This window comes from Canis lupus, chromosome 28, assembly GCF_011100685.1.
Source record: "Canis lupus familiaris isolate Mischka breed German Shepherd chromosome 28, alternate assembly UU_Cfam_GSD_1.0, whole genome shotgun sequence".
Lineage (NCBI taxonomy): Eukaryota > Metazoa > Chordata > Mammalia > Carnivora > Canidae > Canis > Canis lupus.
The window spans coordinates 40,837,104-40,862,068 of record NC_049249.1 but is presented as its reverse complement, the minus strand read 5'-3'; the positions used below and the strand labels follow the sequence as shown (position 1 = coordinate 40,862,068).

Here is a 24,965-nt window from a genome sequence, read left to right as displayed (position 1 = left end):
GACGGGACCCAGGGCCTAGGCCCTGGTGACAGCGTCACTGACGGGACCCAGGGCCCAGAAAGGCCACACAGCCCCACCCCGGACCGGCTGACCGCTGCCCTGCCGTGTGCAGGAGGGTCTACGCATCCCCCGGACACACCCCAGGCCCAGGGCAGAAAGGGGGCGGGTGGGAGCCTCCAGGACATGAGAGGCCTGGGAAGATGAGCAGAACCTCCCCGGTGGCCGGCGGCCCCGAGTGCAGAGCCCGGAAAGGTCATGCAGGGACAAGTGTGCCCAAGGCCCATCAGGCGGGGACGGTGGGGACACCGCACGGATTCTCATTTTCTTTGCCGTTTCCCTTTATCTTACCAATCTCCTACCACCGGATGCAGGGCCCTTGCAGAAGAGGGAAGGCGCCAACCGGGCCCGGCGGGGTGGGGGGAGGGTGCTGGGTGGCGACCCGCGCTGCAGGACCCCGGGCGGGGGACGGGGAGGGGGATGGCCAGGCGGCCTCCATTTGTCCGGCTATGACATGCGGGCACTTGTGGTTTGCGAGTGTCCATGTGGCAAACCCTGGGCCGCGGCGAGGACTCCGTGTGTCTGCTCGACACTCACACCCCTGCGGCCCAAGAGCAGCGGCGCAGGGGCATGTGATGGATTCCTGCACTCCTGGGTGTCCTGGGGCTGAGAGCCCCCCGCGTCTCAGCAGGGAAGGCCAGGCCTCCCCAGGCCCAGGACCCTGTGCAGCTGGGTCGCAGGAACCATGGGGTCCGAGGGCTGGCGGGGGGCGGGGGCGGCCTCCCTGGCAGGGGGCAGAAGGAGCCCAAGCTTCAGGGCTTCAGCCACACCCTGGCCGAGCCATGGCCTCTCCAGCCCTTGGTGCCCCAACAAACAACGGGGCGACGGGGTGGTGCACCAGATGCCACAGGAACCAGAGAGGGGCGCAGAGAGGGGACGGCATAGGCGGCGAGTTTGGAGGCTGCTCGGCAAGTCCGAGGCTCCCCCTCCGTCGGCGGCTGCGCCCATCCCAAAGGAAGTCCCTCCAGCCCCGGACCCAGCCCTCTCCTCAGACCCCCCAGCCGGCAGCAGCGTCCCTCTGCCCTGATCCGCTTGCCCGGATAGACACGACGGCCCAAAATGAAGCTGTCGCTCCGGGGTGTCAGGTGGGAGCCAGGCCGCCGTGTGCTGTGGCTCCACCGTCCTCAACACGAGGTGAGGTCCACCCAGAGATGCCCACGCTGAGGAGCCCACGTGGGCCTGGGCGGCCGCGCACCTGCAGCCCTGTGCCAGACCATGGGTGGCCCCGGGCTGAGGCCTCCGGGCTGAGGGGACGGGCAGACAGGGTGGCCTGGCTGGGGGACCTCTGACAGGCAGCAGGACGGTGGCCCCCGGAGCAGAGGGGCCCCTGCTCCTTGTCATGCCAGCCCCTGCCTCTGCCCTTGGAGGGGGACACGGGGAGCCCCTGCCTCGGAAGAGCAGGGCTGAGGCTGGGACAGGGCATGTGACACCCTCCCGTCCACCTGCCACCCGCCAGCCTTCCATCCCCCCCAGGCCAGCGTCCTCCGTGTTGAAATCAGTGCCTGCCGGCCAAGGGGCCAGTGAGCGAGGACCAGCCCTGTGGGAGGTGAGGACGCCGGGGGCCAGGACGGGGAGCCGGCTACTTCTGGAGTCCGGGCTGCCTAAAGGGTCACGGGGGCGGCCCCCCACGCCGGGCATCCCGGCCCAGGAGGCGTCAGGCTGGGCCCAGCTGGCTCCTGGGCCACACTCACCCTCTCCCCCACAGGGCCCTTGGAGGCTCAGGGGCCACTCTGTCCACAGGGGTCACGGAGACAGCCTGGGGGGCCCAGCAGGCCCTGATCTGGAGCAGACCAGCTGGGGCAGGGGACGCGGGAGGGGCCAGGCCCCAGAGGGGAGAGAGTCCCCGACAGCCCCGAGGCCACCCCGAAGCCCCAGCCTCACTGCTGCACACCGTGTGCACACAGCGAGCTGGCCCCTCCTGCCCAGGCCACGCTCCTGGGTGGGGTCCTTCCGTGGCGAGGACCCCCCTTCCCAGCCCCTCCCCAGCTGGCCTTCCTCCTCCGCGGAGCACCTCCCCCTAGAGTGCTCCCCCCAAGCCCACCCTCTTCCTGCGGCCTCTGTGCCCAGCCGGCCAGGGTGGGGGTGGGGGGACTTACGGGACACCCAGGGCCCTTCCCCCAGGTCCTGGAGGAACGAGGATCACAGGGACAGGGGCTGGGCTCCCGTGAAATCAAACTGACAGGAAAACGTGATTAATTTGCTGCTTAAAGAAACAGTCACAACGACTTAAAAAAAAAGAAAAGCAGCCGCTTTCCCTTCTAATCAGAGGTGCGGTCTGTGCCCGGCGCCCACGCAGCCGGGGGGAGGGGGGCTGACGCGGCTCTGGCCCAGCCTCTCGGCGCGGGGGCCTCCGCACATCGGGGGGCGCCTCCCCGGGCAGGTCCAGGTGGCTCGGGGCCATCGGGCGGGGGGGGGGGCCGCGGGGGCCAGGCTGCCTGCAGGGTCTCCGGAGTTGGGGCGAGGGCGGGCCCCCCCCACACTGGCGGCCACCTCGCAGCCCCCCGGGGGGTTTGCCACTCCGGGCAGTCGGCAGGTGAGCGCCCAGTGCGGGCGGCGCGCGGCGTTGGGCTCAGGGGCCGAGTCCCCATCACGCGGCCTGACACGCGTTCCCCGGGGAGCTGCCTCTGGGCCCTGGCGCCGCCCCACATGCGGGCATCACCTCACAGGAGCCACTTCTCCCCTCAAAGGGCCCGGCAGCCCCTGCACCCACGGGCTCCGCGGGGGCCCGGCCTCCCAGCCGCGGCGGACACAGGGGCCGAGGCTCTGCTGGAGCACGGAGGGGGCGGGAGGCAGGGCCAGGGAGGACCGCACCGTCCCTCCTTCCCCGAAGCCCACTGCCCGCCCACCCTCCTGGAGCCCTGGGAGGTCGCCCTCCCTTGTCCCTCCCGCGACCCGACCCCTGGCCGCACCCGCAGCGCTCGGAGGGCGCCCCTACACTCGCCCCTTCGCTCTCTCTCCGGTTTAAACAAAGCAAGAGCACGACCCGGTTTCTGTTTCTTTCATTTTCTTTTTGGTCTTTTTGGTCTTTAAAGTGACAGAAAGGAGAGAGGAGCCAGGCTGCGTTCCTTCCGGAGTCTCAACGTGCTCCACGTGGCGCCGTCGCAGGCCCGTGGCCCGGGGAGTCCCCACGGGGAGCCCTGTCGGCGGTGCTGGGCAGCGGCGGGACCCCACTTTGGGAGGAATGCAGGGAGGCGGGGCCCCTGGTTCTCAAGTGCACGGAGACCCCGGGGTGCCCACCCGCCTGCCCCTCCGTGGCCCCCGGTGCAGGCACGCAGCAAGCCCGTCGTCGCGGGGCTCCTGGAACTTCACAAGCCAGAGCTGACATGTGGGGAGGGAGGAGCCGCGGTGCTCCTGGGCTCTGTGCTCCTCCCTGGGGCACCCGGAAGCAGGCCGGCCAGAAGGCACGCGGGGTCCCTCGGGCAGAACGGGGGTGTGGAGGGCACCCCCGAAGTCGGAGGCTCCAGGACGGCCGTGCCCTCATCGTCGACGACCTTGAGGAAACAGAGAGGGAAAGAGGTCACCTCGGGCCAGGGCTGGCGGACAGGCCCCGGGGTCTGAGCACCGGGTCGGGCGCCCACTGTGGGTCTTCTGAGCCGGGCTCCTCGGGCTCCGTGCCTCCCCAGGGGCCCTCGCCACCCCGGCGTCCCACCTCCCAGGCGGGGCCCCCGACCTGCGCCCCACCTGTGTCCACCCACCTCCGCAGGACCCTGTGTTTCCCAGAGAAAGGTTCAGGATCCAACTAATTGGAAGTTCAGACCCCGGGGCTCTCCGTGAGGGGCCTGCTGTTCTAGATCTTTCCGGCCACTCCTGGCCTGGTGGGCTGTGCACACGGCCCTGGGGCTCACAGCTCAGAGGGACCCCCGCGTGTCACCGTCAGGGTGTGGGACTGATGCCCCGCTGCAGACACACACCCTCCTGGTTCGGGGAACCTCTGGGGTTGGGGGCAGACCCTCCCATAAGCAACCCTCCCCTGGTTGGTGGGCAGTTGAGCTTCAGCCCTGCTTCTCCGTGCGTCTCCACCTCCCAGGGGACCACCCAGGGCTCCAGACGGTCATCCCTGGGCAGGCGGCCCCGGCCGTGGGGCAGACGGGCCCTCAGCCCAGTGTCCCAACGCCACCCGCCCTCGGACACAGCAGCCAAGCCTGCAGGACGGGAGCCCCCGCCCCAGTCCAGTCCAGCGGCCTGGACGCCGCAGGATCAGCCACGACGTGTGAGGCCGCCGCGGTTTGGGGAGTCTGTTCACGCAGCGGGCGGACGCCGTGCCTGAGGCCCCGGGAGACCGAGGAGGAATAAGTGATAAGAACATAAAAACTAAGCAGCCAGAAAACGAGGCAAATTCAATTCAGAGCAGAGCAGGGCAGACAGGAGACGCTCCTGCCGATGGCGCGCACGGGCCGCACCTGTCCCCCGCGGAGCCCAGGGCTGGCGCTCGTGTGCGTGTGGCGGGGGCACGGGGCTCCGCGTTCGTCTCCGCTGGAAGCAGCGTCCTGACGACGCCCCGGATGACAATCACGGAATAAGAGACGGCGCACAAGCGCATCATTGAGGCCGAGGGAGACGAGGTCTCCCGTCACTGGGCCGCGACCATGCGAGCATACGCACCACTGACACGGATAAATCTTAAATGAAAAGAACTGGGTTCCGAAGCGCCTGTCGCGGGAAGTGAAGACAAAGCCTCCCTCCACTTACACATAATAAAACCCCGACACAGAGCCACCCCGACGGCAGCCCCGCTCCGCTGCCCAAGCCCTCGAGGGGGACAGAGGAGCCCGACCCCAAAGCAACCCTGTGCGGGGGTGAGGCTGCGTGGAGGGGGCGAGGCCGCCAGCTGCGCGGCAGGGTGCGACCAGGTGGACGTCCCCCCTGCGGTGTCACCGAGGCGGGGGCACACGCCCCGTCCAGGCCCAGACCCACGACACGTTCCCGGGGGCCCAGGAAAGCCCGGGGGACCGAGGTGCTGAGGGCACCCGCCCCCCACCCGCAAGCGGCCTGGCTGGAGGGGAGGGAGGGACTGGTCGTCCTCTGCGCCATGCGACACGGCCAGGAGCCCATCGTCCTCTGCGGCTGCGGCAAACCAGAGCCTGCTGGCCCCAAGGTGCAGGAGGGGCAGTGGGCGCAGAGGGCGTGAGGTCGGTGTGAGCACAGCCCTGGTGGTCGGGGCTCAAGAGGGCCCAGAGTGGCTTCCCCAGGCTACTTCTATTGTGACGACCACCCTGGGGGTGCCGTCACCCCCTCCCTCCTCACAGACAAGGGGCTGAGGCTCAGAGGGGCTCAGACCCTGACCGAGGTCACTCAACTCAGCTTTGAAGCCAGGATGTGAACCCACGTCCCAGGGCGGCAGACGGGGCGGCTCCAAACCACGGAGGACACACGTCTGGAATCGAGTGTCCCCCAGGGGAGCCGGTCTCTAAGAGGCCTGAGAGGGGACCCCGCGGGGCCCTGGCCTGCTGGTCGTGGACCCCCCACAGGACAGCTGGACAGCAGGCTGAACGCCAGGAGAGGGGTGCCCCCGGGTGACCGGCCCTCTGCTGGGAACACTGCGCCCCGAGTCCAGGCCTGACCACACGCCCCGCAGGAAAGGCTGGCTGCTGGGTCTAGACCGGCTCCAGGTGGCCGGTCCTCCGAGGTGTCTGCCCTGACCTGCTCGCAGTCCCGCCCCTGGCTGGAGGCCCCGACTCGGAGTCCCGAGGGAGTGTCCCCCAGAAGGCGGACCCAATGTCGCGGGTCACAGGAAGCTGTGCCGGGGGAGCCTCAGGGTCGCTGGGTGAAGGTGGCAGCCGCCTCCTGGAGGGGAGCTGGATGGAGTCCCCGTCCCCGTCCTACAGCCACCACCCCCCTCTGGGCAGGACAGGCCCGGGCGCGGCCAGCCGAGGACGGCAGGTTCCCACCCAAGGACCAACAGTCCCTCCTGGAGACACGTTCCCAGGTCGTAGCCGACCCGCCAGTACTTCAGCTCTCCCGGCGGGGGCAGGGAGGGGCACGGGGGAGAGGCGGGGAGCCCCCCTGCACCAGCCGCTGACCCGGGCGGGACGGATGGGCAGGTCCCTTGCGCCCGGGGTCCCTTGTGGCCAGGAAAGCCCTCGGCATGAGCACAGCCCCTGCCACCCCACCCCTTCCTCCCGCCCCCCCCCGGGGGGGACACTTGTCCCAGAGCACCCCAGCCCCGCCGTCCCTGCGGCCCCGCCCAAGTCGGAAACAAAGGGAAAGGTGAGGTCACTACACAGGCCCGGGGCAGACGCAGCAAGAGAAGCCCGTTTCCGGGGCTCCCTGGGCGGGGAGACACCCCACTGGCCGGGACCAGTGCAGCAGCGAGGCCGCCCCACCCGCTCCGGGGATGGGCTTCCCTGGAGTCTCTGGGGAGGCCCGCGCCCGCGTGCACCACGGGAATGCTCCGACGGCCCCTTCCCAGGTCTGCCCCTCGCTGGCCCCACCGACCTCACGGGGCCGTGTCGCCCACGGGGCCCCGGGATCCCCACACGGGCCCCGCAGTCACGGCCCTCTGAAGCCACCCTGCCCGCCGAGCCGCGTGCACCCCAGTGACGGGGGTAGCTGAGCAGATGGGGTGCCCAGGGGGGCTGCCCGCCCCCACGCAGGGCCGGGCCGGTGGGCGCAGCGCGGGAAGCACGGCCGGCCCAGGCCCCACGACCGCGGCCAGACCCGCTGGTCTCCACACTCGGTGCAGGAGGAGGCCTGTCCCTAAACCACAAGCCGTCGGGGCAGGTGGCAGCCGAGCAGCGGCCGCGTCAGGAGCGAGACCCCTGGCATCCCGGGGCGAAGCAAAGGCAGGCAGCCGCTGGCCTGGCCGAGCTCACGCCCCCTCAGGTGCAGACGCGCCCCCCACACGACCCAGCGCCTCCTACGTGTCTGCCGCGCAGCCACCCCACTCACGGCCTGACGTGCCCCGGGTGACCCAAGGGCCCCAGCACCTGGCCACACGCACAGGAGCCCTGCCGCCTGGCTCTGTCCCTCCGCGTGGCCACACCCTCAACCCTGCCGGGACCAGTGCGGCCTTGGCTGTGGCCCCCGGGCACCCCCACCCCGCAGGACGGGCCCCGAGGTTCCTGTAGCCCTGTACGCGCAGGCCGCACCAGAGACCCCGGCCCAGGCTGGAGATCCCCGGGCCAGGGAAGTGGGGGTGCAGCCCCATCCCCCCCGGGACACTCAGAGACCCTGCAGGAGGCCTTGGTCACGCCCACCGGAAGCCACAGCGCCCAGGAACGCCAGCGTCGGAAATGCCGCCCTCCAGAATGCGGCTGGAAGACGGCCGGCTGAAGTCCCGTTTCCCCAGAATCCAGAGGGTTCCACGGGGAGAGGCCGTGGGGAGAGGCCGAGGGGGGAGAGGCCGGGGGGGGCGTGAGGCCGAGGGGGAGAGGCCGGGGGGAGAGGCCGAGGGGGAGAGGCCGGGGGGGAGAGGCCGAGGGGGAAGAGGCTGAGGGGGGAGAGGCCGCGGGGGAGAGGCCGAGGGGAGAGGCTGCGGGGGAGAGGCCAAGGGGGGAGAGGCCACGGGGAGAGGCCGAGGGGAGAGAGGCTGCAGGGAGAGCCAAGCAGACCCCCTCCCCAGGCCGTCCCCCCAGCTGCCCTCCAGCCACAGCCGGGAAGCCTCTCTCCTCCCCAGGTGCTCCGGGGGGTGGGCACCTGCCCTCCTCTCCTCTCCCCTCCGAGGGGTCCGCCCAGCAGCCCCGGGGTGCTGGATGCACAGTCAGAGCTGGGCCTGGGACTGCACCCTGGCTCTGTGCCTCCCCTGAACAGGTGTCCCCATCTGGGGGACAGGGTGCCCCAGCCCCACCCCCCCGGTGACCCAGGGCCGGGCTGCCAGGGTCTGAACTTGCAGAGCCTCACCTACCTGAAGGGAGACCCCACACAGAACAGCCAAGAATGGACGGGTGGGGTGGCAACAGCGTGCGGGGCGAGGGTGCTGAGCTGGGGTTCGTCAGGCACAGCATGTGCGGGGACTCGGGGGAGCCTCCCCAAGGAGGAGACACGGAGCCACCACGTGGCGAAAACCCCGGGGTTCTGGGGCCTCCCTGCCCTGGAGCCTGCAGCCCCACTACCGGGTCCCCCGGGGTCTTCAGGACACGGGCACCCTCCTGCCGGGAGACCCGCCCCACCCCCGGCTCACAGCTGCCTTGACTTAGAAAAGCCTAGAAGCCCAGGGTCCGTAAGGCTGCTGAGGGACAGGCTGTGGTGTGCGCACGGCTCCACGGGGACGAGCACGTTCTGTGCACACGGCCTCCAGCACCTTCCTGGGTGCGTCATGGGGTACACGGCGCGGGGGGGCTGCGGATGCCGCTCACACCCCAGAGGGCAGAGGGGGCCCCCCTGCGTGTCTGCTTATGTCCCAAAGGGAGGAGGATCGGCCAAGGCCAAGCCAACGCCGGGCACCTGCAGGGTGCTCCTAAGGGACCTGGTCGCGGCCATCTGGGACCCTCAGAAATGTGCGCAGAATCACGAAACATGCACCAAAATGTAAACGACAGGAACGTCTAACCATGGAAAGTTCAGCCAAATCAATGACCCTGTGCTTTGAGGTCACGGCGACGGCAGAGAGAGGAACCGCGTCGATGCCTTTGGCGGCGGACTCCGAGGCACAGGAGGGCCAGGCCCCGGGGTCGGGGAGACCCACGGGGAGCCTTGCGGGGTCCCCGCTCATCACCCACGGGGGACGCCAGCTGTGTGGTCGGTCTGAAGGCATCACGCGTGTGACGTGTCCCCCGTACGCGAGGTAGCTGAGGCACATCACGCGTCAAACAGACGGCGCACACGCGTTTAATACACACGTTAGCTTTTTTTTTTTTTTAAATCTTTTTTTTTAAAATTTATTTATGATAGTCACAGAGAGAGAGAGAGAGGCAGAGAGAGAAGCAGGCTCCATGCACCGGGAGCCCGACGTGGGATTCGATCCCGGGTCTCCAGGATTGCGCCCTGGGCCAAAGGCAGGTGCTAAACCTCTGCGCCACCCAGGGATCCCCACACGTTAACTTTTACGCAGAAAATGAACACGGTTGACCCTTGAATAACGGTTACGGGGATCAGGGGCGCGACCCCCCGACGCCCAAAGACCCACGGGTCACTCTGACTCCCCCGGAGCGTAACTACCAACAGCCCCCTGCGGGCCGGAAGCCTGACCGAGGGCGTCGCCGCTTCACACGGGCTCCGTTCACTGTCCTAGGACAGAGGCGGCCGGAGCAGAGGAAAGGTCGCTGACGACACGCAGGGAGGCGCGATTTCATCTCTAGTGGGGTTCGCGGAAAGACCCAAAGCGCATGTGACGCGCCCAGGGACAGAGCCCCCCGGTCCCGCCCTCGTCCTGTTAAGACTGCGCCTCAGAGTCCCGGGTGACCGGGTGTCCCCGCAGGATCACTAAGGATGGGACGGGGTCGCGGGGCCCACAACGGGCGGCCGCCCTGTGACGGGGTGCAGAGTGTGGGTCCTTGTCCGCGGGCTCTCGGGCCTCGGAGCCGGGGCAGGTGCCGGGGCCGGGGGTGCAGAGGCCGGGGGCCCGGGGGCGCGTGTTCAGGGCGACACGGAATCCATGAAAACCAGGGCAAAGCGCCCTGTTCTGCCCGACAGGCGTCTCCCCAGGGTAGGGCCTGCACCTGCCGGATGGCGCCCCCGCCCGGAAGCCCCCTTGCCCGGGCTCTGGTGCCGGGAGGCAGCCGCCAACACCCCGAGTCTCCCAGCCGCGCTCACGCCGCCCCCGGCACCCCGGGCACTGCCGGAGTTGGTGGCAGGGACGGCGCTGGCAGCGGGAGGCGGGTCGGGGCCTGGGCACCCACGGCAGGCGCGGAATTACAGGCCTTCGCTTCCTTCGGGAACAAAATAATTACAAGCTGCACAGAGGACCTGAGTCCCCTGAAAGCAGCGCAGGAAGTCGGCCCAGAGCCACGTCTCCAGGAGCGGAAGCACCTTGTTATTTAGACTCGGGAGAGAGAAAAGCCGGTTCGGCGCCCGCGGCTCAAGGACCCTGCTCCCTGCTCCCAAAGGGAGACCCCGCGGGAAGGTGAAACCGTGGGCGCCGCCCCACCAGTAAGCTCCCGCCTCCCCGGGGCGACCCCGCCTCCCCAGGGACAGCGACTGCACGCGCGGCCAGCAGCCCGGGGCTTCGGGGTTCAGGGTGCGAGCTGGTCCTGCCTGGGGGACCTCCACGTCCCGGGAGAAGCGAACACCCCGAAGCTAAAAGGGCAAAGCGCCCCGGCGCGACCCGGACCCACGGCCCTTGTGCACAGCCCCCCGGCAGGGCAGTGGACCCTTCTGGAAGGACGATCCCTCCCTCAGCGCCCGCCCCTGCAGGGTCCAGTCCACCTCACCGCCAGCTGAGCCCTCCTCGAGCCCAGCCGGCCCCCGTGGAAGAGGCCGAAGCCCGAGCGGGGTGCACACGCGGGCCCCTAAACCATCTGCTGAGCAGACGGGAGGAGGCAGGGGTGGAGGGCGCCCCGCAGGCTTCAGGCCCCCACCCTTCAGGTGCAAGGGCCAAGCGATTGCACCGGGACTCAGATGAGGATCCGCGGGGTCACCCGTGAGGCTGCCCGGGGTCCCCGCGGGAGGGGGGCAGAGGGGGTCCCGACCACAGAGGTGGAGGGCGGGGTGATGCCGGCACCAGCCCGGCCTCTGGGGGCCGCCAGGGGCTGGAAGGAGCCCCCGGAGCCTCCCGCAGGGGCGCAGCCCGGAGACCCCTCGAGTGTGCGGTCCGGCCCCCAGAACCAGGAGAACAAACTTCCTTCAGGCGGCCGGCCGTTCGGGTGGGCGGCACTCAGGGTAGCGCCGGGAACCCGAGGGCGACCAGCGACACAGGACCCCAGCCCCGGGCGGCTGCCCGCTAGCACCGAGAGGGGGGCCGCTGTGGGACCCCAAAAAGCTCCTGCCCTCCAAACCCCCCACTGAGGCAGGGTGGGAAGCGCTGGGCCCCCCGGCTCCACAGGACGGGACCGCCGCGGCCCTCCCAGCTCACGGGGAGCGGGTGAGGCGGGGAGGCGGGCGCCACAGCCCCCACCTGGCCCCGGTGCAGCCCCGCCCACGCCCCCCCCCCACTGCCCAGGATGGCCCCGGCTCCGAGGGCGGCACAGGGGGTGCCGTGGGGGCTCCCGGGACAGCTGGGGGCCGCTCGGGCCGCTCCTGATGCCCGTGGGTAACAGCGCCCCCATGGGCCAGCCTCCGCATGGGGCCTGCGGGCAGGACACGGCCCATCCCGTGGGCGCACCTGCCCTGCCGCCCCGCGGCCCTGCTCACCTGTCCCAGGCACCTCCCCCCGCCCCCCACCCTGTTCCCCTGAGCACTGGACCCAGAGGCGCCTCCCAGCCAAGACTCAGGCACCCAGACCCCAGCCGGCTGGGGCCGCAGCAGGGGCCACTGTGGTCCCCACGCTCCAGGAGCCAACGCCCAGCACCCCTGGGTCGGCCCCTCTGGGGCTCAGACCCCTGCTCCCCGCTTTGCCCTGCCGCCCATGGGCTCCCCATCCTGGCCTCAGCCTCCGTCCTGCCATCCCTCGCCTGCTGACCCACGAACGGGGCCATGCACCCCCTGCCTAACACGCCCCGTGCTGCCCTTTGCTCTCAGGACAAGGCGGCCCGGCCTCCGCCCTCTCAGGACAAGGCGGCCCGGCCTCCGCCCCCCACGCCCGTCTGCCTCCTCCCCCACCCCGGATCGTGCAGGCTTCCTTCTGCCACAGGCCACAGGCACTCGCCCTCCTTTCACTTAGGACGCTCACCCCCCAGCCTATTAGCTCATGATCAGCTCACCGTTCGCGCTCAGCCATATGTCACCTCTTCCAGGAAGCCTTCCCGGATCCCCAGTCCAGGTCAGCTTCCTCGCCAGATGCTCGCTGTGGGGCCCTCGTCCCTTCTCAGCACGTTCCTGTGTGTGATTATGCACAAATGTGGGCGCTGGGATTCACGGGGTGAGGCCCGCGGTGTCCCCCATCTAGTGGAGCTCTCAGCCCTAGGAAGCGGGACGCCAGCCTCAGGAGGAGCTGCCATCACCTACCAGGTTGGGGGACTGGCCCCGCGCTCCTGGGTGTCCCTTCCCCGCCTGCAGGACCATCCGAGCCCCCTAAGGTCGAAGTCGGGAGAAGGGTGCCCGTCCCTTCCAGCCAGGAGCTTGACCCAAGGAACGTCGGAGACCCTGCCCCGGGGTGGGGGGCGTGGGAGGAGCCCCTGTAAGAACAGCTCCCCCCACTCAGAAAGGGTGTAGGGGCCACTTCCAGCGGCGGCTGCCAACAGGTCATCACCAGGCCCCCGGGCACCCCCACCACCCAGCCCGGGAGCCGGTGCCGCAGTCACTGGGAGACAGGCAGGGAGCGAGGCCCAGGGAGGCCAGGCTGCGGGGGCCAGAGCACAGGGGCCAGGGGGCAGGGCCGGGCGGCCGTGGGGGTCAGCTCCGTCCTGGGGGCCCATAGCCCCAGTGCGCTGGGGGCTGTCCCTGCTGGGAGCCTCCGTGCCGGTCCCCGAGCCCAGCAGGTGGCTTGGTGCTTCTCCAGAATGTCCCTGGGCACCCCCTCCCCTCTCAGGCCCCAGCCCCTCTGCAAGGTGGGGCGGGAGGCCCTGGGACAAGATGCAGGGCACGAGGGCCCTGGAAGGGCCCTGACCCCACGGCGCCTGCTGGATTCTCGACCCCTGCTGGTTGGCGGTGCAGACGCCCCCAAGGCTGAGGGGCTCCCAGCTGTCCCCAAGCCCCAGCTGGTGACGACCTGCAGGTCGACCTTCCCCAGCTCCAGCCCTCCCCCCAGGTACCAGAGACCACGACCCCGACCACGACCCCTCCCAGCGGCCCGAGAGCCCCCTCAGCATCGCGGGAGCTTGCAGCAGACCCTGCAGCCCACTGGAGCAGTCCCCAGTCTGCCTCTCAAGGAGCAGGCCAGGGGGCCGGGCCCCCAAACAGCAGCACTGACCCCAGGAAGCAAGGACACCCCCCGCCCCCGGCCCTGCACTGGCCAACACCTGGCTGGCCTGGACCTCACAGCAGAGTTTTCAATCCTCAAAAAACAACTAAAAAGCCAATCAGGCAAAACCGCCTTGTGCTTTGGTGCTGCAACGATCCAGCGTCCCGGCTCCCCAGCTCCTGTCCCAGGGGCCAGAGACACAGAGACAGGAACAGGAAGACGCACAGAGACAGAGAGACCCAGAGGAAGGGGGGGTGGGGGGAGGAGGGAAGGGGGGAGGAGGGAGGAGACATGGGGAGGGAGGGAGGAGGGAGGAGAAGAAGGAGGGAGGGGGTGGAGAGGAGGGACGGGGAGGGAGGGAGGAGGGAAGAGGAGGAGGAGAGGGGGAGGGGGACAGGAGGGAGAGGGGGGGAAGGGAGGGAGCAGGCAGGGAGGAGGGGGGAGGGAGGAGCCCAGGAGAGGCCAGTCTGTGGGCGCAGCCCCTGCAGCAGTGAAACCTGTCTGGCGAGATTCTTCCCTCCTTCCCTGTAAACAGGGCGGCCCCAACCCCCAACCCCCAACCCCCCCACGGGGCTGCACTCTTCAGGGGAGGGGGAGGGGAGGCTCCCTGCCCCCCAGGCCACACAGCCCGGGTGGGCCCCCTGACCCCAGTGCCGCCCTAATAAGTACCCGCTGGGAGCTGGGACCTGGGACCTCAAGGTCAGTCCTGAGGACACGGTGCTCCGCGTCCCCACCCCACTGCCCTGCCGACAGCCCCCGCCTGCGGGAGGGGTGGAGAGGCAGGAGGGGCCTGTGAGCAGCCAGGCCTGGTCCGGATGGCGGGGGGCGCACGGGCAGGCAGGACCCCACGGAAGGCGACACTCTGACCTCCCCCCGGATCCCTCCCCAGTCAGGCGCGCCCGCCCGCCCCCCAGGTGCCCCCACTTGAGACCCTCGCTGGCTGGATGCCAGCAGGTTGGTGGCATGCCCCACCGCGACGTGACGACCCCGACGTGACACCCCCCCACGTGACGACCCGAGCTCACAGGGGCTGAGCCTGGTTCAGGAGAGGACGGGGCCTGTGTGGACCCCTGGGAGTCATGCAGGGCAGTGACCCGGGCTGACCCCGGAAGCAGGGGAGGGAAGGCTGGGACCACCGGGCTTCCCGAGTACAGGCAGCGACCTGCCTGGGGGCACTCCTCCATCCCGCGACCCCCAGCAGGTCACCCCTCCATCCCACGACCCCCAGTACACGTGGCACAGCAGTGAGGGTCACGCCAGGTGCCCCCCAAGCCCTTCCTGGCCACACAGCTGAGGCACACTGCTGAGGCCGGGGCTCGCGCTGGGGACCGTGGCACCAGGCAGGGGAGGGGCAGGGGACCAGGCGGCCCAGGTCGGCTGAAGGCCACAGAAACCAAGGCAGAGGCCCAGGTGGGGAGCAGGACCGAGGCTCTGGGCACAGCCCTGCCCCTCCTGTCGCTGCCTCTGTGGGCAGGGGGACCCCACCGCACGCCCTGTCTGTGGGGGAGGGCTGGGAGGGGGGTGGCCAGCGACCGCCTGGACACCCCTGCCGCAGCCGTCTGATGACACACAGCCAGCACCTCCCTGTCCTGGGGCCTGGGGGGTGTCTCTGCCCCCACCTCCCCGGCCGCTTCCCGACCCCCCCCCCCATGGTGACCACAGACACGCGCGGCCTGCTGAGGGACGGCTGCCTCCCTAAGGCTGGAGAGCCTACAAGTTCTCCCGCAGGGACTCGGGGGGGCCAGGCACCAGCCCAGGGACAGGCCCCAGAGCCACCCCAGGAGCCCGGAGCGCCCGCGGGTCCAGGAACCTCCCCCCTTCCTTTGTCCTGCCAAGTCAGGACCACATGGGAACAGGACGGAGGGGGCCTCGGCTCCAGTCTGGGGAGACAGGAGGGTGAGTCCCCTTCCCGGACCGAGTGGCCCGCCCCAGGGCACCCGGGGAGCCCCGCCCCACACTCCCCACGACCTCCACCCTTAAACCTGCTCCTCTCTCGGCGCGCGTCCAAGGGTCCAAGGGTGAGCAGGTCTTTCAGGGCTCAGCGAAGGCCCCAGACACACGCTGGCCTGGGAGGGGCGGCGCCCGCCCCCGCCCCGCGCACTCACCTGCTGGCGCCCTACGTCTCAAACTCCGTCAGCAGCTCCCTGATCTCGGGGGCCACGTGCTGCGCGGCGTTGGCGGCCTCCGTGATGGCCTTCCGGTACATCCCCTTCTTCTTGCGGTTAAACCTCAGTTTGAAAAACTCGGAGAAAGGCGAGAGCTTTGAGGTGGACAAGAACGACGTAGTTGGGGAGCCGAACCACGAGACTTTCGCTTCCTGCCAGGAGGGCTCCCCGTCCTCCTTCTGGCTGAGGCTGATGTCTAGGACGCGCGCGGGCCACCAAGGAAAGCCGTGAATCTTACCCCACACGATGTCCCCTACGGCCACCGTCCTCCCGTCCTCAGTCACGCACTTGGAGACGCTCTGCGTGTGCAGCCTGACCGTGAGGGGCGGCACGGTCGGCCTCGCGTCCTTGGACGAGGACCGCACGGACGCACCGTCCCCGGACGAAAGGTCGCAGGTGTCTGGTGACGTTACTTCTGAGCTGGACGACTTGGACTCGTCCAGGCTGTCGCTGCTCCACACGGACTCGCTGGCACAGTCTGCGCCCCTCCTGGGGCAGGCGGCCAGGAAGGCCAGGCTCTCGGGCCCGCATGGACCCTGGGGACACCCTTTGAAGTCCTCGTCCTCGCCAGAGCTCCCTGAGGACGAGTCGGCAGCGCCGCGGCCTGGGAGCGTCGGGGAGCCGGCCCGGGGGCCTCGCCCGCGCCCGTTGAGCGCCTCCACCAGCTCGGCCCGGTACACGGGCTCCCGCGCCCCGGCCCCCGGGCGGTGGGGCTTCAGGCGGATCTTGGGGGGCGGCAGGCTGGGGCCGGGGGGCCCGGCCGCGTCAGCTTCAGCTTGGGGATGCAGGCTGGGGGGCCCGCGGGGGTCGTGGCCGGCGCCGTGAGGGGGCCTGGGACGGGCAGAAGGGCTCCAGGGACCCGTGCACGCGTGACGGGATCTCCACCACCTCGCCCTTGCCCTGCGGGGTGCTGTACGAGATCTTGATGGCCGGGCTGCGGGCCACCCGCGCCCCGTCCTCCTCCCGCCTCTCCCTCTTGCTCCTCCTCGCCGTGGCCGTGGCGTCGCCGCCGCCGCCGCCGCCGTCAGGGTCCTCCAGCTTTAGGGGCTCCCTGTCGGGGCCGGGGCCGCTGCCCCCCCTCCTGCGGGGCCGAGGGGCAGCCGGGGGGCCGGGGCTGGCCTCGGGGGGGCTCAGAGTGCTCTTGCACTTCTCACAGAGTACTTGGCGCGGCCGCAGGCGAATGGGGCTCAGGGCGAGCCGACCTGGGTCGCGGTTCCGGGACAGGCGCCGGCGGGTCCTCTTGATGGTCCGGGGCGGCGGCTGCGGGACCCACTGCCGGTAGGTGCTTCTCAGCCAGAGCGGGGGAGGGAAGGGGGCGCCTTCAAAGTACGGCGGGAACGGCGGCACGAGGGGCGGGGGCGGCTCGGGGCCGGTGGTCTCGGGGGGCTGGTCCCCGCAGGGAGGCGGCGGCGGGCCGGTCCCCAGCTGCATCGCCTCTCCGTCCTGCTCCGAGGGCGCCGGGCCGTGGCAGCCGTTGACGGGGGGGTCCTCCGGCTGGGGCAGCGGAGCCAACAGGGGCAGGCCGAAGAGGCCGGACCTGGCAGTGGGGAGACAGAAGGGGACAGTCAGACCGGGAGGATGCCGCTGCGCCCAGTCCCCACCCCAGGGCCCCGGCAGGATCCGGGTGCCGCCTGGGGCCCAGCATCTGCAGGTGCATCCGGGGTCCCGACAGGGCCAACGCCCCCACGTGATCCCAGGCGAGGCAGCCCAGGGATGCGCTCTGCGACGCCCCGTGACCAGCGCGGAGGCCACCTCCCGGGTCGCTCAGGCATGCTGTCCCCATGTCGGCCACTGCAGACCTCCCCAGACCCCGGGGTAGGCATGCGGGCCCTGGAAGCCTGACAACAGAGTCTGGGGGTCTGGGGGCTGCGACACGGCCTGACTGGGCCCTGGGGGGGGGCAGCTGCTCTGCGGCCAGGGGCCCTAGTACACTGCCGTGTCCACCCACCCCTCCCTCCCCGAGGGAAGACCCCACACGTGCTCCCTATGGGCCCGGGACAGCCCGTCGGACTCGGGTCGCAGGGACCAGCAGGGTGTGGGGGGCCTGGGGGGGTGGGGGGTGCAGTGGCAGCCCTGGCCTGAGGACAGGAGTCGGCCAGGAGCCCGGAGCCCTGGGCCCGGGAGCCTGCTCCCTCCTGAATGCTCAGCTGGTCCCAACTGTCCCCACTGCCCTGGGGTGAGGGTGACATCCACTCGGCCCCGCCCAGCACATCCCCGAAGGACCTCCCCTCCCGCCTGATGCCCCCGGGCCCTGCCCTCAGACCCCCAGCTCCACGAGGGCAGGGGACCAAGCAGCAACACAAGGCCGTGCGAACCACGGGAAGGGGACACGAGAGGGCAGGAGGCCCACCTCCCAGGAGGACCCACGGCCAAGGCCAAGGGCGGGACGGCACCCCCAGGGCTCCCCGCCGGGACCTGCCCCGCTAAAGGCCTGCTCTGCCCCCAGGACGTGCTGGACCACGCGGCCCCCGTCTGGGCACCTGGCGAGGTGAGGGGGTTGGTGTAGAAAGTCAGTGGTCAAAGAACCTTCCAGAGCGGACGGAGGGCCACCCCCGAGCCCCCGTGCTGAGCGTAGCTGCATCTAACTCATGAGGGGCCCTCGGCGCCGCAGGAAAGCGTCCACGCTGTTCCCAACGGCCGACAGCAGGCCCGTCCTCCGCCCCCGTCTCCAGCGGCGAGCGCGCGTGACTTCGAGACACACGTGATGTGACCTTCGAGATCGCTTCCGCTAAAAGCTGCTGTTCTTGAAGCGCGAAAGCAGACTTCCGCCAAGTTACGAGAGCCGAGGCCGGGCACGGCGCGTTGGTCCTCACCCTCCACGTGGAATCTGACCAGGGTAGAAACGACGACTGACGCTCCGCTTTCCCCATCTCCAAACGATTTCCCCGTTTGCTGTGTTCCAGAAGAGTCCAGGCTAGCCAGGAGGCGACCGGCCACGACGTCGCTGCCCCCCAGCACCAGGGCCGGGAGCCGGGCACGGAGGGCACGGGACGCCCGGGGCGCTGCCTCCCCCGGTCGGTCCCCGCGGTCATGACGTCTGTGAATTAACGAAGACGGCGGATGTCCCCGCGCGAACACGGCCCGTCTTCGTTTAATCCAAGTTCGCGGTAAAAGTTGGAAACCACGGTTTCCCTCCTTCCCATCAGGTTCTCGTGTGCTTGTGGCCACGCCCGGAATCTGGAGTCCTCGCGGGGGCCTGCGGGGTCGGGGGCTCACTCCTCTTCGTGACCAGAGTCCAGCAAACACAGGTCCGTGGCCACCGGCCCCTGGCGCGGCCGCCCTGTAACCTGTAGCCGTAGCCGGGACTGAGAGAGGAGGGCGAGCGGGGGCCGCGGGGGGCCGCGGGGCCAGCGTGGGAGGGGCTTCTGCTCTGGTGGGGGAGCGGCCAGGATGAGCACCCCATCCCCTCCCCGTTCTCCACGGGCGCCGAGTCCCGGCCGCACGCGCTCAGCAATCCTGGGAAGCCGGGACCGGACGGCCTGCACGCCAGGACGAGCGGAGACTCTTGGGGACCAGGGGTGACAACAGGGACCCAGGGTCGTGCCCTCACCTGGCCCTGGGCACACAGACCGCACGGCCCCAACCGTCACCACCAGTTTTTGTGAGTGAGGACTGACGGCGCACAGCCACGCGCTGGTGCTGGGATGACCGCTGCCTGCCCGCCCCCCCCGCCCGCTGCTGTGGCCCCTCTGAGCAGCCCGGCAGATGCGGTGCGGATGCCAGGCCCCAGGTCGTCCCCGAGCAGCAATCCACGGGCAGTCCGCGGGGGTCCAGGTGGGGAGACCAGCCCCGCGGTCGTGCGGGCAGGTGCATCCCCAAACCTCCCCGGGTGCCCTGGCATCAGGGCGCAGCCTGCACCCCACACTGCGTCAGCCCTGGTTCTTCCCCCCAACCAGCTCCGCCACCAGCAAGCGCAGGATTCTGAGCACTGACCGCACGTGCTCACACCGAGGCACATGCGTGGGCACGCACACACACGTGTACACACGCGCACGCATTCACACAGGCACACATGCACATGTGCACACACGCACACTTGCATACACATACTCGCATGCACACGGGCACTCACCCTGACCTCCTGGGCCAGCGTGCTCACTGCCCCTTGCTGTTAGGGGTGTCGGGATCCCTCCTTGAACCCGTGGGACCCCAGGAAGGGGCCTCAAATGAAGGGGTGCTGGCCCACCCCGGGGAGCCATGGTGTCCCTGCCAGTGACGCCCAGAAGACACACAGTGTGAACAGCCCCCAAGGAGCCCCTCAAGGGGCAGCCTCACCCCTGGGAGGGCACCTGGAAGGCCAGAAAGTCATCCAGGCCGCCTGGCCCCTCCCAAGTGGGCACCTGGGTTGAGGGTGAGGAACAGAGCACCCCGAGTGCCCCCCGTGGGCGTGACACAGGGCCACAGTGATGGCTGCGGGGCCTCTGAGAAGAGACCCCGTAGGCAGGTCTGTAGACCAAGGGGATCCCACAGACGCGGAGGGGTCTGCACACCAGGCAGGACCCACACGCCCGGGCCCGGGAAGGCTGCTCCCAGGCCCCCCAGCCCACCTCCGGCCCACCTTTACTCAGACCATGAACGGGGCTTCACTCCTACCCTCCCCTCATCTGCATCCCCACTGCCCCCCCAACGCTGCTGGGAACCAGTGCACACCAGCTCCTGAGACCCCTGCCCTGCCCCCAAGCCCAGCCCCGTGCCAGCCTGTCCTGCTTGCACAAAGGCCCCCCCGCCAAGAGCAAAAGCCCCGGGCAGCCCTCTTCCCGTCACCCTGAACCTGAACCCAAACCAACACATCTTCGGCCCAGGACCCTCCTCGGCAGGCGCCCGTGCGCGGACGGCACCCTTGGGCAGCCCACGCCGGGGTCTCTGCGGCACCCTCTCCCAGAAGGCAGGCGGGGCAGGTGGGGCGGGGAAGGCCCCGAAGCTGGGGCCCAGGGGGTTGCCCCATTGTGGTGCACGCACCCCTCAGGGAGTCCTGCCTGTCTAGTAGAGTCACAGGCCCTTGGCCAGACACCCAGGCCCTGGCCGGAGCCCGAGCTTGGAGGCAGGCCCCTGGGCACAGGAGGGTCAGGCGCTGACCCCTCCCTGCCCCGCAGCTCACACGGGGCACCAGCTGGGCTCCACGGAGCGCTCGGAGCCCCGGCCCGGGCCTCCCCATGTGAGGCCTGCGCCGGGCACCACGGCGACGACCGGAGGCCCCGTGACTCTGGCACCGCGGCGGCCACACTTCCTTCCCAGAGGCGCCCTGCCCAGGCCACACCCACAGCTGCCTGGTGGGTAAACAGCGGCCAGGGAACGGCTCCCTCCCCGGGTGACCCTCCCCGGGCAACCCGGCCCAGACCTCCCGCCGGGCAGGGCCACTCCCCAGTGACGGGGGACAGGGGCTGGGGGAGGCCGGGGCCCGGGGGCGGGGGCACTGAGCTCACAAGGACCGCACAGGCCACTGTCCCAGGAGGGATCGCAGCCCCCGGGCCCCCCCAACTGGACTCAGGGGCATGTGGCGCGACACCACCCTGGTCTGCGCCTCGCCCACGGGGCCCGGCCCCTCCGTGAGGCCAGGCTGTGCTGACACTGGCCCCGGCCCAGGCCCAGAGGCCCCGGGCAGCCCGGCACCGCCCCACAGGTGATCCCGCAGGCCCTGGCAGGCGAGCGGCCTGGGGCGGCCCTGCAGCCAGAGACGCGGCTGGCCAGGCCCGGGTGAGGGACCCAGGCCCCCGCTGTCCTGTCCCCCGCCACACTGGGGTCCTCGCTGCCCCCCGGCCCAGTACGAGGACGGAGCTGCGTGTGGGCAGGGGCCTGGGGATGGGGGGGGGCCGGGCTGCCCAAGGGCTCCACGCAGGAAACAGGCCCTTGAAGCCGACCTCTCAGCCCGGGTCCTTGGGGAGCTGGGGGAGGGCACACGGCCGCAGCGCCCAGGCACCGCTGGGGACACGCAGAGCCCAGGAGGCTCTCAGGGGGGCCAGACCCCAGAGCAGCGTCGCTCGTCCCCGGAGGGTCCCCGCTCTGCCCAAGGCCGGGCCCTCTGCAGGGCCACGGGGCCGGGAGAAGCCGCCTGGCAGGCAGCCTTGGCAGGAGCCCCGCGGCCCGGCCTCCGCTCCCCCGCCCTCCCCGAGGTCTCACCCGTGCAACCAGCTCAGCAAACCCCCGGAGCAGCCAGGCCTGAGCTGGCCCGCGGCCAGGAGGAGCCGGCCGGCCGCCTGCCAGAGCTCCCGGCCTCCCCTGCGGCCTCCCGGCTCTGCGGCCTCGGGACCCGAGTGGCTGTGGAACGGGACAGTGGCCTCTGACCGAGCCGGGGCCATGTCTGCCCTGGACCCCCTCCTCATCCTCCCATGGGGACAGGCCACCCGGGGTCCAGGGAAGAGGTGACGACCCGGCTTCTGGAGCAGGGACAGCGCAGGGGCCCCTCCAGGTGCCCGCAGGCCTGAATCCAGACCCCTGCGCTCTCACAGGCAGCAGCCCCGAGCCCCGAGGGAAGGGCAGGCCTCCCCGCGCCCCTGAGCCCACCTCTGCCCAGGGAGCCGGGGAGAACAGCTTGGGGGGGCACAACCTGGACACCCGGGCGGCCGCTTGTCCAGGGCCACACACGGGAGGCGCCCCTCCCCCATGACAGACCCCGGATCTGCGGGACAGGCCATGGGGCCAGGCTGGCACATCCGGCCCCTGACTCCTGGGCTCAGAGGTTTAACCACTGCCAGCATCATCCCAGCGGATGACAGGATGCAGCAGACCGCATCCCTGTGTCCGCTCTGAGATGGCTACCGCTGCCCACGCCCCGCGTCACCCCGTGCTGGCCAGGTCCCCTGAGTGGCAGCTGCCTACAGCTACGGATCACGCCAGCCTGTGACTCACTGGGCACCTTGCTCTCGGCCCCCCTGGCTCCCCGAGGTCAGGGAGGCTTTGCCCAGTAGGACCCGGAACAGGTGTCCATCCTTATCTGTCCAGGGAACCTCCCCAGGACCAGCCATCAGTGGCCGAGCCTCCATCCTGGACGACGGGTGCGCCTGGGAGGGAGCGAGCCTGCTCTCCTGCCCGGGGACCGGCCTGCTGGGATTCTTGACTGGCTGGCTTCAGAAGCTGGAGTCCCACCCTCCTGGGGTGGGGTGTGGGTCACAGAGGCCAGAAGCCTCGTGTGGGTATGGCACCCTGGATGACTCACAACTGGGGAAGTTTGAAAAACACCAGCTCGGAGATGAAGGCTTGGGGCCTTGGGCTCGGTCACTCCAGCTGCCCATGAGACCATCCCTTCCCCACTCTGGGCCCTGCTGTCCTGGGGCCACGCCCCAACCAGGGCCACCTCACTTGGGGGTCCTCAACCAGAGCAGTACCCCCAAACCACCCACAGAACAATGCTCACACCCCCGGCACCCCAGCCTGAAGAGTCGGAGCCTGTGGGGTCAAGGCAGGCCTGGGTCACCTGTACCTCGTAGGGAGACAGGAGGGGTCACGCACAGCACGACGCCTGGGACTCGGCCCAGGTACACAGTAGGTAGTGAACGCAGGTGAATGCATGAGGACCGGCACCCAGAGCTGAGGATCTTCCCTCAGATCGCAACGCAGCTCAGCAGCGGGTTCAGGTCTCGGGTGGGAGGGGGCTGGGCACCTGGCCTGGCAGCTGCATGCGCTTGCCGAGACCAGGGGGGGGGGGTCTTCTCCTCTTGTGAATGTTTGGGGGAGGGAACCCACCCCCCAGAGTGCCAAGGGACAGGGCGTGTCACCCCCCAAAGGCACAGTGAGCAAGCCCGCTGCTGGGCCCTGCTCCGGGAGAGAGAAGGGGACTGGCTCGAAGGCCCTGCCTGGGGCTGCTCCACTCCTGAGGGAGACCCCGACAAGGATTCGCCGCCAGGCGGGCCCCGCGGACCTTCACGTCTGCACGCCAGCTCTGGAGGCCGCTGATAAATGGCAGTTCCTGGCACGTGCCTGGCGCACACCAGGGCACGCCGACAGCTGCGGCCTGGCTGCCCTGAACACACCCCGCACAACCCCACTGTCCTGGACGCGCAGGCTCCCAGAGGTGGGTCGGCGTGTGCAACTGGAGCTCCCAGCGGCTCGTCCGGCTGGGCAGTGCCCACACCCGGGCGGGGGCCTCCACCGCCAGGCCGGCCAGGCCACTGTCCCACACGGGGAGGGGGCGCGGGCACTGAGGGAACGGGCCTTGGGAAGGCCCCGGACCCTGCGGCCCCAAACACCCAGGCCAGGTTGTAGGCGGCCAGCGGAGCCCACCTGATGGCCGGGCCACAGACAGGAGCACCCAACTCTTAATATCGTGGGCCCAGGTCAGAAGAGAGGACGACACCAGAGGGAGCAAGCGAAGCGGGGACAGGGGCGGGCAGGGCCGTTTGGGGACCAAGCCCTGGGGGACTGCACAGAGAGCCACTGCGGACCGAGGCCCTGGCTCTGTGGGTGGCTCTGGTTACAGCTGAGTGTGGCCGTGGCAGGGGTGACGGCTGCCAGCTCGAATGCTGGGATCCCAGCCTGGCCTGCTTCCTTCCACGAGGGGGTGGGGATGTGGAGAGGCCCGTGTTGGTCTGCAACCTGGCTTGGCTGCAGGCTGGGGAGGGGGTGGCCGGCATTGGAGGATCGGGGGCCACGGCCTCCCCTGTGCTGGGTTGGGGAGCCCAGAGAGCAGATGAGGGGGCCCTCCCAGCCCCTGACACACACACTCAGGAGCAGCAACAGGCCCGGGCTGGCCGTCCTGCCTGGCAGGGGAAGGGGTGGCCACCAGCGGTGGGAGACCTTGGCCACCGCAGGGTGCAGGCTTGGCAGCCTCCAGGTGACTCTGCGGCAGCCCCCTGCCCCCCGCCCCGACCTGCCAGGGTGGGGCAGGGCCACTGTCGCCGCGGGGGAGGCCGTATGTGGGGTCACATGACTGTGCCTAAATGGCTTCTGGCACATCTCAGGAAGAGATGGTGCCAGGGGGTAACTGTTGAGGAGTGATGGTCTTCCTGCCACGTCCGCGGGGCTGCAAGGAAATCTGGGTTCCACGGAGGGAAAAAGTTGGGCCTCTGCGGGGAGCCACTCGGGCTCGGCTCGGCCCGGAGATAAGGCCCGGCGGGAGCGGAGACATTAGCGCCTGATTAATGCCTAATCATTTATCTGTGCGACAGCTCACGGCCATGTGACACTGTCTCCAGGAGACTCTTCCTGCTGCCGGTCCCCGCAGTGGGCGCAGGTGCCTCCCCGCCGCCCCCCTCGCCGGCGCCCCCTGCCCGAGGCCCGGCCCTGCCCTGCCCTGCCCTGCCCTGCCCGGCGCCTCCAGGCCCCGCCGGCACAGCCGCCCCCATCGGCCGGGAGCCCGGGACCCGCACCCGCTCCAGCGCCCCGCGCGTCCCCCCGGGATGACAGCCCCGGAAACAGCCGGATTCAACAGTGCGTCCGGACAAAGAAAAGTGCGTTAATTGCGGCGGGCGTGGGGGCCGGGGCCGGGCCGGGCGGGGGCGGGCGGGGGCGGGCGGGCCACAGGGCCCCCCCTCGGCTCCGGCGCTCCGGGACCCGCGCGCCCCCAGCCCCGCTCGAGGCCCAAGGCGGCGCCGGCAGCTCGAGCCCTGGGTCGGCGGGGCCCGTCCGAGCGCCCCGGGGAGCCCGTCCCGGGGACCCCCCCCCGCCCCGCGCCCCGCGCCCCGCGCCCGCCCCCGCGCTCACTTCCTCGTGCAGTCCAGCAGGACCCCGGCGAAGCGGCGCCCCCCGCAGCTCGCCGAGACCAGCAGCGCGCCGTTGGCGACCTGCTCCACCCGCGCCGGCAGCCGGCAGCCCGCCCGCGGCTCCATGCTCCGCCGCGGCCCGCGCCCCCGCCCCCGCCCCGCCGCCGCCGCCGGGTCAGCCCGCGCGTGACGCCGCCCGCCGGCCGCTGACGTCACAAAGCTCCGCTCGGGGCG

The 24,965-nt window shown here is 70.5% G+C and overlaps 1 protein-coding gene across 1 annotated transcript; it reads right to left on the bottom strand.

Moving 5' to 3' along the window:
• Nucleotides 1-3,044: 3,044 nt before the first annotated feature.
• PWWP2B (PWWP domain containing 2B) lies at nt 3,045-24,860 on the bottom strand. The gene is given in 5 exon segments (XM_038579180.1): nt 3,045-3,548; nt 15,037-15,853; nt 15,856-15,888; nt 15,891-16,633; nt 24,733-24,860. Coding segments are annotated over 4 exon segments (1,707 nt in total). The 5' UTR covers nt 24,858-24,860; the 3' UTR covers nt 3,045-3,548; nt 15,037-15,047.
• Nucleotides 24,861-24,965: the final 105 nt, after the last annotated feature.